Source organism: Toxotes jaculatrix, chromosome 13, assembly GCF_017976425.1.
Source record: "Toxotes jaculatrix isolate fToxJac2 chromosome 13, fToxJac2.pri, whole genome shotgun sequence".
NCBI lineage: Eukaryota > Metazoa > Chordata > Actinopteri > Toxotidae > Toxotes > Toxotes jaculatrix.
Genome location: NC_054406.1, coordinates 2,681,679 through 2,696,932, shown reverse-complemented (window position 1 = coordinate 2,696,932; position 15,254 = coordinate 2,681,679). Strand labels below are relative to the sequence as shown.

Below are 15,254 nucleotides of genomic sequence, written 5' to 3'. Positions count from 1 at the left end.
GCTGAATTTTAGATCTCTCACAGCTTCTGCTGAAAATGAGACTTGTGTTTTTTCTTCATACACTTAAAGGACCACGTTAGATGGTCAGTTCAATGTAACACGTAATCAATACTATCTGAGTTCTGTCCTCATACTGTAACAAATTAGTACAAATCCCCAAACACCAGATCATCCTTCATTAAAAGCAATCTTAATTCCAGATAATCTTTTTTTCTGGGAAGCAGTATTTGACACTGTCTGCTAAATCCCAGTCCAGTCAGCAGCTATGACAGCATGGTAGGTGCATGTGGCTCATATTTATAAGACATTCATCCTTTAAAAAACAAACAAACAAAAAACATTACACGGATTACAGTAAAACATCGCCTTAAGATTATCCTGAATCTAAAATGTATTACTTAGTAGTGATTTATTACGTTTATATATACTTGTACCACATGATTAAAGAAGTCGGTGCAAAACATGCGAAACTTTGGGTTGAATGGACTGAAGTGAAAATGAATAATTGGTTAAAAACAATTTGAAAAAGGGTTCGATTTCTTCTCTGTTTTTACTCATACTTTAGAAAATCCAGTCAACTCAACTCAGTTTTATTCATATAGCACCAAATCATGTTGTCTCAGGGAAGTTTTCATGTAGAGTTTTGTACAAGTCTCAGCTTTGTACAGACTCCTGAATTAACTGTTTTGCACATTGTTCTGTGGGAGAGATAAACATTCAGGGTTAGAAGGCCCCATGGGATGGCAAAGCCAGACTTTCACACCTGAGCCCGGCAGTCCGGCTGTTGAGTACACACACACACACACACACACACACACACACGTCACTGTCCTTTTCTTTTTATTCTTTCTATTTTGACCTTGAGAAATAAACACGAGATGCAAACAGTAAAGTAACACCCTTCAAACAAAGCTAAAAAAGGTGCAGAGACATGTGCTACCAAAGAGATGACTCATATAGGATTAGGAAGTTAAAGTTAATCTTATTTCACGTCACTGATCATCTTTGTTGTTTGTATCTGTACCAGCATTCAGCATTTCCAGCTCAGTAGCTGGTTTGTGAGGTGCACAGTTGCTATCTGCAGTTGCAGGAGAATAAGAAATATTTTGAAAAACACACTGTAGATACATAAAACACTGGTGACAGCATTGGTGACACTTTTATTTTAGACATTCTCTCTCTCTCTCTCTCTCTCTCTCTCTCTCTACCGCCGGAGAAAGTCTGTCTCCATTCTGATGGAAATCATTCACCTCCCTGCTCCCTTTTTTGAGAGTATAATGAAGGGTTCCTACTCAGGTTCACACATTTACAACTCATTTTGCATGACTAAGCCGTTGTTGTTGTCCCTGATTTGGATACTCACCTTCTCGGAACTGTGTGTGACTATGAGCTTTGGTTTACCAATTTGACCTGTGCTCTTTAGCTCCGTGTTTCATGAAGAAAAGCGTCAGGTAAATAAGCAGTAAAAAGGATGATGCATAAAACTGAAAACTGCCTTTTCCAGTAAGATACACAATTTCTTGTAGTAACATAAATAAGTGTTGTATACAATCATCTTATCAAACCATGTTATGAGTCTTACAAAAGAAAACTTTTACTAAACCTTCTGTGTTCTTTGGTTGTAAACCTGTAGATTTCTGGCTCTCTGTGGGACATAACTGTCCATCCCTGATTTATAGCACAACACAGGAAGTGGGCACTGGAAATGTAAACACAGCACACAACAATGCCCACTTTGTGAAAGGAAGCAATCAATTTACTGCCAAACATATTCCTAAAACACAAACACCAGTATGAATGAGGAGTCCTGCTGTCTTTATTTCGTTTGCACAGTTATGGTTTGCCATGGTATCAAGTAATGTGACTGTTGTACAGTGATATTTTGAAATGCTACAAGTCCCAGTAATTCATGCTACTTGTCTGGTGCCAATCAAGGCCATTTCTACTACAAATGCACTCCTGCTGCTGAAATGCTCAGTGGATAGGAGTCACAAAAATACATACAGCACTTTTCAGATAGAATACAATGTTCAAGAGATGACAACACAACAGCACTACTGAACAGGAACCTTACAGGCACAGTGTTCTTCTGTGTCTGGAAACCGCATTGTGCATCAGTTGTCAAAGGGACTGTTGTTGCTAAGGAAGATTTGCCAGCCATAGTGAAGAAGAGTGAATAAACTGAGGCAGAGTCCTAGATATGCAGAGTTATACAAACATGACAACCACACAGAATACGTAATACTCAGAACAGATTTATTATGCTACTGTCTATTTATGACATCGGGCTTATGCAAACAGCAAAAAAAAAAAAAAAAGGAAAAGAAAAAAGAAAAACAACAATCCATGATCCTGGACTTTGACTGTCAATACCAAACCAGGTTACTGTAGATCTGGAAAACTCTGGCAACTATGACTCAGGACCGAGGCGTTGTGAGGGACAGAGCTTCCTTGACAACCATTTCTGGGCTGACTGGCATCATGTGACGAGCCAATGCAGCCAAGCGCTGAAAAAAACAGAGAGAGGGAGGCAGAGGGGGAGTGTGTGTGACTTGTGTGTGAGTGCATGCGTGTGTGTGTGTGTCTGTGGGAGAGAGAGAGAGAGAGAAAGAGAAAGAGAGCACTGCTGATGAGTCAGAGGAGGCTGATTCTGACGTAATCCACCAACCCCTCCCTCCTTCCACTTCCCCAGCCTACATGGCTGTTCCTGGATGTTCAGGTTTGAGCCTGGTTCCCCACAACACTGTGGCAACATAACACAACAATGAGTGCTTTTTATCTTGGTACAGGTCAGTGAATGATCAGCAATGTTTGGGTTAACCCTACATTTGGTTTCCATGCCAAAGGTTTTCATCCCTTGTCAGGAACAAAGACGATTCCTGTTCAGCCTTTTATTGATTTTTATTATGATCAGCAATAATGAGAAGAGCGATGACAGAAGTTACTCAAACAGTGTACTGAAATGTTTGATGTATTTATACAGCGCTGGTCTGAAACAGTAAAGCATCAAACAATCATGATAAATGCACACATCCACCCAAAGAAAATGACATTAAAACAAAAAGACAAAACTAAACTAAATGCACAGTTTCCCTTTATTTTAAGTCAGGCCCTGGGAACATCCAAAAGGCACTGATTGGAGATAGTAGAGACAGTGGGTTTCCATAAGGGCACAACAGTTCAGAGATGTACTCAGGTGCTTCACCATGTAGAGTCTGACTGGTAATAAATAAGATCTTATATTTGACTTTAATTCTTGTCTTAATAAGAATAGAGGCTGCAGCATTTTGAACCATCTGCAGATGAGTTACAGCTCCTTGACTAAGAGTATAAAGAACTGCAGAAATCATGATGTGGGGTCATAAAAACATGACTTTGTTTTTCAGCACATTCAAAAGACTGATGTATGCTGTGATTTTCATCATCGCCTGTAAACACATCACATTATTTTTGACTATTGTCAACGCCCTTTGTGTTAATAAAGTTTGAGTTTTCTTTTGCTGAGATCAGTCTCAATTATAAACAACTCTCCAAGAGTATGTGCTTGAGCAAGGCAAGTTATTGTATTGTAACAAGTGAGAAATATAGATTGATAGATAATTCAAGGGTCTGAACAAATGACTCAGATTATTCTGTTCTGGGGAGCTCTTTCATTCCAAACCATGAAGCACAAAACCTGAACCCTGTGTTTTTATAATTTATTCTTCTTAATTTAACCTGGAAATCAATACTCGTCATTTGGTGTGCGGCTGAATCCCACCCCCTGTCCAGGGAAATGCTGGATTTCCGCATTTATCAGATGGGGGAAAAAAACGCACAATTGAACTACTCTTAGACCAGCCTCTCGCATTTTCAGTGTAAATGCAAGGGAATGGGTCTTTACGGCAGGGACGCATGCGCACAGCTCGTGTTGCGGTACAGACGCGGAGGTCGACAGCAACCGTCATCTGGAGAAAACAGATATTAGTTACACTTTTGAGAGAAACTGAGAAACATGAACCGTGAAGGACTATTTCGATTATAACAGGATTTCTATTATAAGAGAGGAAGTCTGGGAAATGGCACAATCAATAATACTGAACTCGCCTTCGTCACGTGGTCAAACCTGACCAATGGGAGGGACCCAAATACAGTGGATAGTATGCTCTTTGTTCGTGTAGTTTTCTAACTTTATCCCCTGATCTGAGCCTGAAAGTCGGTACAGATCATGGAGGGTGGCTGCCGAGGGAAGGTTTTATGAAAAAGGACGCGTTGTGGATGTGTTTTATTGCAGTTTTTTTTGCGCAGTGCCACGTGTTCAGTTTTGATGAACAGTGCTCGGGCATATTTCATCACATGACTCCCCTCCCCCACCCGGCGCAGGGAATGGGGGAAGAAGGCGGACATGTTGGAGGGAAATGTGTTGGTTAAAGAGTACCGAGGTGGAAGACAAGAAGATTATTTCAAGAACGGTTTCGGTTTATTTTGGGATTTACCATTCGACAACTGTGTTGATTTTAAATTCAAGGTTTTTCATGTCATACTTTGAAAATATTTATTTATTATTATTTTGGATAATTTAACTTTTTGAATCGTTGTCTATTTTGTGGTTGTACAGCGTTAAGTTGTAAAAACTTACATAATTTAATGTTGTAAGAACAAAGTATTACTTTCATCGTTTATTTGAATTTGAGTGACATTGTAGGGGATTTGTAACCTTGGTGTGGGGGATGGGCGCATGTGGTTAGGTAACCATTTTGTGAGGTTGTTCAGTTGATGAGAGTTTCAGTCGGGTTTACAGATAAGTTATTGTAAAGGTTCATTAATTTGGTAACTGTAATTTTTAAAATAGCGTTGGTTTTGGTAACAAATTTTTGTAATGCCTCAGAGGTCAGGGGTGGTATTTGTTTTTTCACCCACATGAAAGATTAATTGCCTATGTGATTTCCTTTACCTTAAATTATTGTGATTTGTTCAGTTGGTTGGACAAAAACTACCCTAAATTTGATTAGCTGTGTTTTGAGGTGAGTGAGGAAAACTGCTGTGTCATTCAGTGGATGGTTGGTTCTTATGATCCTTTTAGGTGTGGCCTTTTTATTGTTGGTTTAAGTATATGTAGACCACAGCCTCGTCGTTATACAGGGTTAAAATTTTAAGCTTTGTCCTTGTACTACTTAGGTTTGTAAGCAATGGAGGCCTTGTTTCACTGTGGTGAGTTCTCAAGTTGTTGCCCTTTTCAGCAGCAGACGAGGCTGGCTATTTCAGTCGTGTTTTGTAAGTAAAATTTGTATGTTTTATTAATGGTTTGCATGACTTATTGTAAATATTTCGATTGGAATACTCGGTTTTACTATACTTAAAGATGGCGGCTGTGCGCTTCTTCTCAAAGACAGAAATGCGGATATTCTGGTAAGCAGAGAGCTTGTGGGGAGAGGTTCTTGGCCCTTGAGGGGTACGCGTGACCCGGTTGAAGAACCAATAGGCTTCTCGATATTTATCCTGGAAGCCCGCGTTGCAACCGTATCGACCAATTACTGTCGTCGCTTTGCGCACGTTGACGTAATGTAATATGAGAAGGAGGAGGGTGGCTTCAGTGCCCTTCCATTTTGTGCGGGATCACACGAGGAGCCAGTTACGGGCAACGTTTCTGTAATACTGAATAGACTGAGCCAATAGTATTGTGCAGTTTCCTTGACGGACAGTTGAAACTTGCGAATAGGTTGGCCCGAAAAGCTGTAAGTGAAGCTCAAGCTTCTAGGGGTGTGGTGAGTTTGACGGATGTCGTAAACATCCAATTGGACCTCAGAGGGCGTGGACATTCTGGCGCTGTCTATCCAATAAGGCGGACGGTAGGTCTATAAGAGAGCGGGTGTAGTCGCATCGTCGCCATTTCAACGAAGTAAATTCGAAGGAGTTCGCTGTGGCGGGGAGCGGAGAAAACTGACGAACAGAGACGGATCCTGGTTTGAGTCTATCTTAAAACACAATCCGGATCCATCCTGATGGATATGGCTGTTAATCCGCCCCTTGACAGGTATCTACTGGTAAAATTGACTCTCAGCTTTCCATCAGAGGGAATATTTTAAAAAAAATCTCACGGTTTTTTTTTCCCGTATTATCGTTGCTGGCAGCCTGTCTTTGCTGTATTACGAGTGGAAACGAAACGGACACTGAATATGCTACAGTAAGAAGTTTGTCTCGTCGTTAAATGGATTAGAGTCAAAATTCATTTTGAGGATTTAAAGCGTGTTTTGGGGCTTGTTACAAGCTGCGACTGTTGATCGCACTATGCCGCCGCCATCTTCGCAGCGCCTCTGCCGTTGGCCGCTCTCTCCTGCTGCCTGGCAGTTGGCGCTAGCGTTGCTAGCATTAGCTTCACAGACCCAAGCCGTCCTGTGTGTAACAGCGGCTCGAATTCGGCGTTCATATGTTATATGATGGTAGTTGCCTGACACTCTGGTTTTAAACAAATCTTTAGTAGCGTTATGTTGACATAGTTGTGCGTGAGATGAGCTTGATTAGCGTTAAAAGGTTGTAGCGTTAAACAGGCAGAGGAACTCCGCGCCGGTGTTTCTTCTTCTTCTGCTTGTTTCGCCGGTTTGTTATTGTAGCCATGTGGCGATCAGGGGTTGATGTGTTTACCGGTAAACGGCAATACAGTGTAGCGCAAAGGCTAGCGCAGCTAACGTTGCCATTTGCTCCCATAGTGTATTGTTTATCTATTGTTTCTGACTAAAATAAGTTCAAGCCTATCTCAGTGACCAGAACGGCCAGTGTGAAAATGTTAATGACTCTTGTTTGAGGTTGGGTTGTCAGCGTGTGCTGGCTGTTTCAGTCGGTTGCCTGGTTACAGCGCTCAGTGTCACTCAACCCAAGCTTGGGCGACCACTTTCATTGTGGGAAAGGTCGTTTTATTTATGGTTTTCTTAATTTATATCACAACGTAATTCCCCTGTACTTTAGTATCAGTTTATTTACGTTTGTTTTTTTTCCTTCAGCACCAATTCCTTATTTTACTCTAATTTGTTTATTTATTTTATATAATTTACAGCTAAACATAAAAATGTTTTTGTTTAGTGGTGTTAATGTTATGTACATGATACTTCCTTTTTTAATAATAAAGTACACTAACTGTCAAATGTGTTTCCAGAAGTTGTATCTTTGAAAATAACTTGCTTTACCTCAGACAGTACAAATGAACTGTATTGCAGTCATTGCTTATAGCCTTGTCTGCATCCTACACACTATTTTCTACTGTTTCTACTGCAGTGACAGTGTTCTTATCACTGTTTAAATACTCATGGGTATCATATGCAGCATGTACAAGTAGGATGGGGTACAGGTAGTATAAATTATGTTGGGATAGTTCACAGCAACACTAATACTTTGCATTGGTTGCTTCAAGGTCACTTAAGAGGGAATCTTTATACAGACAAACTTATTTACAATGTTATATGTATAAACTAACAATGGATATGCAGCACTGGACAGTACAAACAAAAAGGCAGCAGTGGTTAAGTAGCTTTGTGTTTTGGTGGGAAAGGACCAGTGGATGACCCCATATGCCCCTCTTTGCCCTTGGCACAAGTCTGTTTGGAGAAGTTAAGGTGTCAGTAGGCCAGCAGAGACATGGTGAGTTTGTGCTGTTGCTGACTACATTCACTGTCCTTGAAATGCACGTGCCATTTCAGAAATATATATGTAGTACACAGAATTACATGCCACTGCTGACAAGTAGCTGATCAGAAGCAGCAGCTGATGTATAAACTGAAGCTCATGTAGTTTAGAAATATTAGCTTTCTACAACATACTAGCAAGTCACAGTGAGTATGACACCAATGTTTGTGTCACTGCGTTTTTACTTTCTTGACTTGGTGGCTTGTAACAGTCAGACTTGGCTGAATGCAGCTCTTGTGTTGGGGGGAGGTGAGAGTATTGTTTGGTTTTGTGGACATCACCAACAGAGCAATACTGTCAGCTCAGGTCAACAAAGTTTGAGCGGTGTATTGCAAACAACTGTAACTTCCTCTGCTGATTAAAGCTAGTGTAGCCACATTCCAGGTTGTAGAGCAGTGATGACTTTTGCTAAAGGCCAACAGCAGCCCGTGGCTTCTTCAGCATAGCAGCCTAGCTTGCCAGCCCTGTGGAAACTAAATTCTAACTCTACAAGTGACTGTGGACAACACAATAGGGATGTTAAAGATACAGGGACCATTATCATGGCAGAGTGGCTGATGGAAAACAAGTTTTAGTCTTAATTGTATATTTTTGGGCATGTTATTGATATTTCTGTTGGAAAACTCCAGAGTAGTCTAGTCATTACTATAACATGGCAGCTGAAAACTCCACCCACAATCCTTTGGGAGAGGAGTTTTTTTTCCACAGGGTGGAGTTTCTGTCTGTGTAATTGGTGAGATAGACTTGGAGAGCAGGAAGTGGTAGTATGCCTGTTCTCCCCAGACTGGGAGTGCTGGGCAGTCAAAGTCAGGCTGATGTATGCTTTCTGAGTAATGTGTAGAACGTGTGACTGAGTTATGCATGCCTTGTGAAGGGGATTTACACTATACTGGAGCCTTGTAAGTGTGCAGTAGGGTAAGCAGGATTATTTGTGTTTGATAGGATAACACGCGGTGTATGTCAACAAGGGAGTACTATCATATAGGATGACACATCTGGATTGTAGGTTCAGGTGTTTTTCCAAAGACAGGAGAAACTAATACCCTCTTAAAAAATAAGTCATTTGCTTGGTCACATCAGGTTTTACTGCACATTAGCAGAAGTTGAAAAAAAGCAATGACAGTCATAAAGACTATTGTCATGCTTTTAGGTTTATATGACCAAGTTCTTGGTATGGTGTACTTATGGATGGACATCCTGTCCATCTCTAAGCTCTATTTTGGTTGCTGTGAATGCAGTCAGTGTACCTCGCTCCATAGTTAGGATGGCTGTCATGTCATAAATTTTATGAAATCTTTTTTGAGCGAGTAGCACTGGAGAAGTACGTCTCTCTATATTCTACATTTAGGTCTTAGAATCACTCTAAAAATTTAGCTAAAGAGCTCACTGGTTTTTCAACTGTGCTCCCTACAGTTCTCATGTCGGGCTTGAGGTTGGCATGATGGGAGTCACACCGATGGACCAGGGTTCTGGCACAGCTGGAAAACGCATCCGAAAACCCTCATTGCTCTATGAGGGTTTTGAGAGTCCCGGGTTGCCCCCTGTCAGTCAGATGACCCCTTTGGGACCCCCACAACCCCCGGTGAAAGACCCCACCCGACTGGGAAAGATGACCAACCAACTTCAGTTCCTACAGAAAGTCCTGCTCAAGTCTTTGTGGAGGCACCACTTTGCCTGGCCCTTCCATGAACCCGTGGACGCTGTCAAACTCAACCTTCCTGTGAGTGTGAATGTTAAGAAATTGGACATTTTCCACCTTCTGTCTAGACGAAGAAGCACCCGTTTTTCTAGAAATAACCTCGCCCCTTTCCATAAAATGAAATGCCCCTAAGCTTTTACTGGAGCGGCTAAAAACATCCTCTGAAAACCTCTTGCTCCCATCCAATGTCACCTTCTCATTTAAGGGATATTGTCTAGACTGTTTATAGCTTTAATCTATTTGCATATTGTCCATCTCATTACTATTAAATTTATCGCAGTAAACTAAGGAGAGTCTGTTGTTGAAAAATAAACACCAGTCCCACCGGTCACAAGCTTATTACACAGGTTTTAAATATATTTGGTCTGTTCATCTTATGTCTTATTATTTTTTTTATTAGTTGGTCAAAAAGTAATTTTGGGATGTAGCAGCTCTTGTTTCTTGACTTGCAAATGTCTCTGTCTTCCTCCAGGACTATCATAAGATCATCAAAAATCCCATGGACATGGGCACTATCAAGAAGAGATTAGAAAATAACTACTATCGCAGTGCCAGTGAGTGCATGCAAGACTTCAACACCATGTTTACCAATTGCTACATTTATAACAAGGTAAGAGCAAGTGTTTATGTGTGTGAGTGACAGCCTGAGACATCCTTGCATGAAAATGTCTCAGCTAAGGACAGATGCTTTGCCTTTAACACGAGTTTCAGATGCAGAATTTGAGTGAAGCCATCATTCAAAATATGAAAACCCGCAATTTTCTTTACTGTGTTTTTGTATAAAAGTGTTTTGTTGACCTTTCCTGCTTAAAACTTTTTTTTGCTGCTGTAATACATTTGTCCAAATCTCCTGCTCTACAGCCCACAGATGACATTGTATTGATGGCCCAGTCTCTGGAGAAGGCATTCCTGCAGAAAGTGGCTCAGATGCCTCAGGAGGAGTTAGAGCTGCCTCCTCCCCCTCCGCGGATTAAACCAGGCAAACCGGGCAGAAAAGGCCGAGGTAATACAGGTGAACGCTGGCTGTGAGCAGGCTGATAAAGCAACACACGTTAGGCTCTGCCTGCAGTCATCATATGCACAGTGCATGCAACCTTTGATTGATTGAATTGAACACACATGTATGAGCACAAATCAGTTACTGAATATTTATTTTTTTCTCAATCTGCCCCCCTCCTCTCCTCCTCCTCCTCCGATCTTCATCCTCCTTTCTCCCAGTGTCTGGAGGAGTGACAACCGCTCATCAGGTCCCAGCTGTCTCCCAGTCAGCCTACTCACCTCCCACCCCAGAAACACCTGACTCCATCCTCTCTACCCCTCCACAGACACTTGTGAGCAAGAGCTTGCCCCCTGTGCTTACAAATGAACAGAGCATCCCTACCATTACAGGTCTGCTTCCCACACAGCCCACTGCTAAGGTAATGGATAACTTTACATTTTTGCATTTGTGTTGACAAAATCTGACATGACAGCAAAATCCATGAAGACCACGGACTAAACACCCTTCTGTGATCTACCCTCTCCTCCTCCTCCTCCTCCTCCTCCTCTTCAATTGCAGAAAAAAGGTGTGAAGAGGAAAGCAGACACAACCACCCCAACCACTGTAGCCATGCCCATCATGAGCACCATGGGTGTCAGCGGCATCAGCCTGGGGCTGGGCAGTGGACACAACTCGCCGCTTACCCTGACTTCTCTTGGGGTGGACCACAGCTCCGGCCTGGGGATGAACCAAGGCCTCAGCCTCAGCCAGGGGATGGGGATGGGCATGGGGATGGGACTGGGGATGGGGATGGGCATGGGCGTGGGCATGGGCCGAGGGGCAGTGATGATGAGTACCAAAGCAGCAGCTGCGAGCAGGAGAGGAGTGAGTGGACGGCCCATCAAACCTCCCAAGAAGGATTTACCGGATTCCATACTGCCGCCACCAGTGCGCCGCAGCAAACTGAGCCCCCAGCTGCGCTACTGCAATGGTGTCCTGAAGGAGCTCCTGTCGAAAAAGCACGCAGCCTACGCCTGGCCGTTTTATAAGCCTGTTGATGCCACGTCACTCGGTCTTCATGATTACCACGATATCATCAAGCAGCCCATGGACCTCAGCACCATCAAGGTACTTTACTGTGTACATCCTATGTAGCCTTTCTACTGTAGGAAGGTACTCTAAGAAACCTGGTTACACCAGTTAGTAGGGCAGAAATACAGTACTTGGCTAAATTCTCTTCTTCTCTGGTATTTAGCTGAAGATGGACGGCAGAGAGTATCGTGATGCCCAGCAATTCTCTGCTGATGTTAGACTGATGTTCTCCAACTGCTACAAGTACAACCCCCCTGATCATGATGTGGTGGCTATGGCCAGAAAACTCCAGGTAGAGAACCTGTTTCATTAATAATGATTTTAAGTTTTCCTGCTGGTTTCTTCTCGTTCCCTCAGTCTGAGCCTCAGCCTCAAATCATCAGTGTTTTTGTTTCTGAACTGGTTCACTCACACACTGTTTTCAATATTTTAGGACGTCTTCGAGTTCTGCTTTGCTAAGATGCCAGATGAGCCTCCAGCGCCACCTAGCTCCTCATCTTCCTCCTCCTCCTCTTCATCCTCATCTGAGAGTGAGCTCAGCAGTGAAAGCGAGGAGAGCGAGAGCAGCCCCAGCTCTGACTCCGAGGAGGAGAGAGCAAACCGGCTGGCAGAGCTGCAGGAGCAGGTTTGTGCTTCATTTTATATAAACACACACACACACACACACACACACACACACACACACACACACACACAGAGCAGGATACCAGAAATTCATAAAAGTATTCATATACAAGTTTTTTTCCTCTGACACATCTGTCTGTCTCCCTTCAGCTGAAAGCTGTTCACGAGCAGCTCACTGCACTTTCCCAAGGCCCCATTGTCAAACCCAAGAAAAAGAAAGAGAAGAAAGACAAGAAAAAGAAGAAAAAGGTAGAAAAAGATAAGCATCGTAAGATAGAGGAAGAGATTCCACCTATTAAGCCAGCCAAGACCCCCAAAATCACCAAGACTCCAAAACCGAAGAGCAACCGAGCAGTGGGCTGCCCTGTAATACCCATTAAGAAGGCTCCGAGCAAGAAAAACAACAAGAGCAAGTGAGTGCTGACACCTGTTGGACAGTGTTGGAGCTGGAAGCACGTGGTGGATGCTGTATTTGCTGCCCCAGAAATATTGCAAGTTGTCCTTAAAGTGCCTCAGTCTGGCACAAAGTCAGACAGATTACAACACGTTGAAAGAATTCTGTAGAAATAATTATTGCAGTTAAAAATAAGTTTTAAAACATGGTGCGAGTTATATAAAGTGATATCAGTTTGCTCATTATTTCTAATGACCATGCTCTTATGCTTTGCCTCATCACTGTGAGTTAGAATATACCGTTCCTCAGTCATCTTTTAACTGTCTGTCCCTGCGTCTTCCGTTAGGGCGAAAAAGGGCGGCATGACGTTTAACATGCCTCCGCCGGTCCACGATCCCATCGTGAGCCATTTCGACTCCGATGAAGAGGAGGAGACGGCACCCATGTCGTATGATGAGAAGCGTCAGCTCAGCCTGGACATCAACAAGCTGCCCGGCGAGAAGCTGGGCCGCGTTGTTTACATCATCCAGTCCCGCGAGCCCTCGCTCCGAGACACCAACCCCGAGGAAATTGAGATAGACTTTGAGACACTGAAGCCGTCGACACTGCGCGAGCTGGAGAGATACGTCATGACGTGTCTGAGGAAGAAACCTCGAAAGCCGTACGGTTAGTAGAGGAGGGTTCAAGATCACCAAGTTATTACTGTCATCATGTTTGTGTTGTCACGTGTTTGTGCTGTTGCTTGTGTCTGTTCTTTCCCAATGTTTGGTTTGAAAAATGCAAAGGAATCAAATACAGATTCTTTTAATAATTCTGTACTAATTCATTACTGCTCTGTTTGCATGTAGCAAGTAAAAAGAACAGTGCTGGCAAATCCCGGGAGGAGCTCGCTCTGGAGAAACAAATGGAGCTGGAGAGAAGGCTGATGGACGTCAGTGGCCAGCTCAACTCCGGAAAGAAGCCTGTCAAGACCAAACGTAAGGCCTCCACCCAGCGTCTCAAAGAGTACTGTGGTATGGGTGAAAAGCCTGGGGTATTAATACTAATCAAGTGTCCAGATGTTCAGAATAAGATGAAGAGTGAAGATCCTGTCAAGTTTCTTTCTCTGAAAAAAATATTTTCAACAGTTTTACAAATGCGTTTTTCTGTTGTAGTGGATTATTCTACGTAAATCAAAGCAGATCCTGACTCCGTGTTTTTCTTTTCTCCAGCGGAGAAACCTGCAGCCGAGACCCACACCCAGCCATCCCGTCTCAGCGCCAGCAGCTCCTCCTCGGACTCCTCTTCATCATCCTCTTCCTCCTCATCCTCAGATACAAGCGACTCAGACTCTGGCTGAGAAGCAGCGGGTTTCCGTGTGGCAGGGTCATGTGAAGGACCCTGGGTGTTTCGCCTCTCACTGAGCGGACTGAACTGTAGTAGAGCTACTGACGGTGGAGCTGCAGGGCGAAGCAGACGAGACCAGCACCAAGCCGAACTGCTCGGGCTCATCAAGTGTCAAACTAAGAAAGCGAGAGATGGAGCTCTCCCTGCGCTCAGCTCATTCATCCAGTCCTGGACACAGAAAACTGGAGGGTGGATGAATGGATGGATCGTAGGAGACTCATTGTAACGTCCGGCCGTTTTCTGGAGAACTGGCCTCGTTGGGCAGAGCAATGGATGCTCCATCCCCTGCAGATAGAGGAGAAGAGCAACGCATGTGATGGAGGGATAAGGGTGCTAGAGCCAGAATCTGTCTTATTTCTGGAGATAATTTCCCTTCTTACCGTGCTCCCTGTCTTTACGCTGTATAGATAAGGTGTACAGTTATATAAATATCTATTTTTCTTTTATAAAGAAGCATTTTATGGAGCTAATTTATTCCCTCATTCTGGGAAAGATGTACTGGTGTGGGCGGAGTTGTTTTGTTTAGGTTTTTTTTTTTTTTTTTTGAGTGACATAGAGGGGAAACGTGTGTGTTTGTGTGTTTGTGTCTCTGTATGAATGTGTCACGTATGTGTTTGCATGCACGTGCGTGAGTGTGTGATCCAGCACCACAAGTGCAGCCTTTTGTGAAGTCCCTCATAGTTTTGACGCAGGCGTTGAAAACCGGTCTGCACGCAGAAGCACCTTGGTTCAGTAGAATACAGAATGCATGCAATACAGAGGAGCTGACAAACATCTGCATACTTATATACTACTTCACTGCATCCTTGTACTCATGTACGTGTTTGAAAGGGTTGGCCACTGTACAGAAATGTGACATAGCTACACATCAGTTTATACGTAAATATTTCTGTTGGCTGTCTTTTTTTCATCCCTTTTCATTTCAATCTCTCTGTAAATGTGTTGCTTTTTTTTCTTCTTGTAACCAATCTGCTAATAAATTGTGAGGACGTGTCTTGTCCGCTCACCTGTGCCCACGTAACATCTTGGTTCTTCTGATTTCTTTTGGTGTTCAGGTCTGTTGGACTTCAGTATTTCAAGTTGCAAGAAAAAGTCTTTTACTGGTTTTTACATTTGATATATTTTATTGAAGTAGGTGAAGCATTTAGGCTTGATTTCCCATGGGCCATCACTTCCTAACACCACGGTATCACAATAATAAAACGGCTTTGTCTTTAAAACAATTTGGCCTTTGCGATCTACGGCAGCTGAACGTCTTATTTTCTGTGACGACCTGATTTTCGTTTAAGAGTAAGTTTACTTATTTGTGTTTATTATATGAATTAAAAACATTAGTAATGCCAGGCTGGGAAATTCATGCCAGCAGCTTCAGGTTGTGGATGGTGAGACTTTCTCTTCTTCTCCTTTTTCAGAAAAGTATTGTG

General features: G+C 42.9%; 1 protein-coding gene across 1 annotated transcript; it reads left to right on the top strand.

Annotated features, from left to right (window-relative positions):
* The first annotated feature begins 3,887 nt into the window (after positions 1-3,887).
* brd2a (bromodomain containing 2a) lies at positions 3,888-14,847 on the top strand. Its single transcript, XM_041053469.1, has 12 exons — positions 3,888-6,013; positions 9,070-9,376; positions 9,828-9,965; positions 10,217-10,358; positions 10,574-10,773; positions 10,914-11,462; positions 11,590-11,718; positions 11,860-12,051; positions 12,201-12,463; positions 12,791-13,110; positions 13,293-13,421; positions 13,656-14,847. The coding sequence occupies exons 1-12, from the start codon at positions 5,982-5,984 to the stop codon at positions 13,781-13,783; spliced, it is 2,529 nt and encodes an 842-aa protein (XP_040909403.1). The 5' UTR covers positions 3,888-5,981; the 3' UTR covers positions 13,784-14,847.
* The last annotated feature ends 407 nt before the right edge of the window (positions 14,848-15,254 follow it).

Bases quoted from the DNA above. Each gene is read 5' to 3' on its own strand.
- brd2a (XM_041053469.1), top strand. From the start codon at position 5,982: ATGGATATGGCTGTTAATCCGCCCCTTGACAG. The intron at 6,014-9,069 runs GTATCTACTGGT...TGCTCCCTACAG, and splicing joins GTTAATCCGCCCCTTGACAG to TTCTCATGTCGGGCTTGAGG. The intron at 10,774-10,913 runs GTAATGGATAAC...CTTCAATTGCAG, and splicing joins CCACACAGCCCACTGCTAAG to AAAAAAGGTGTGAAGAGGAA.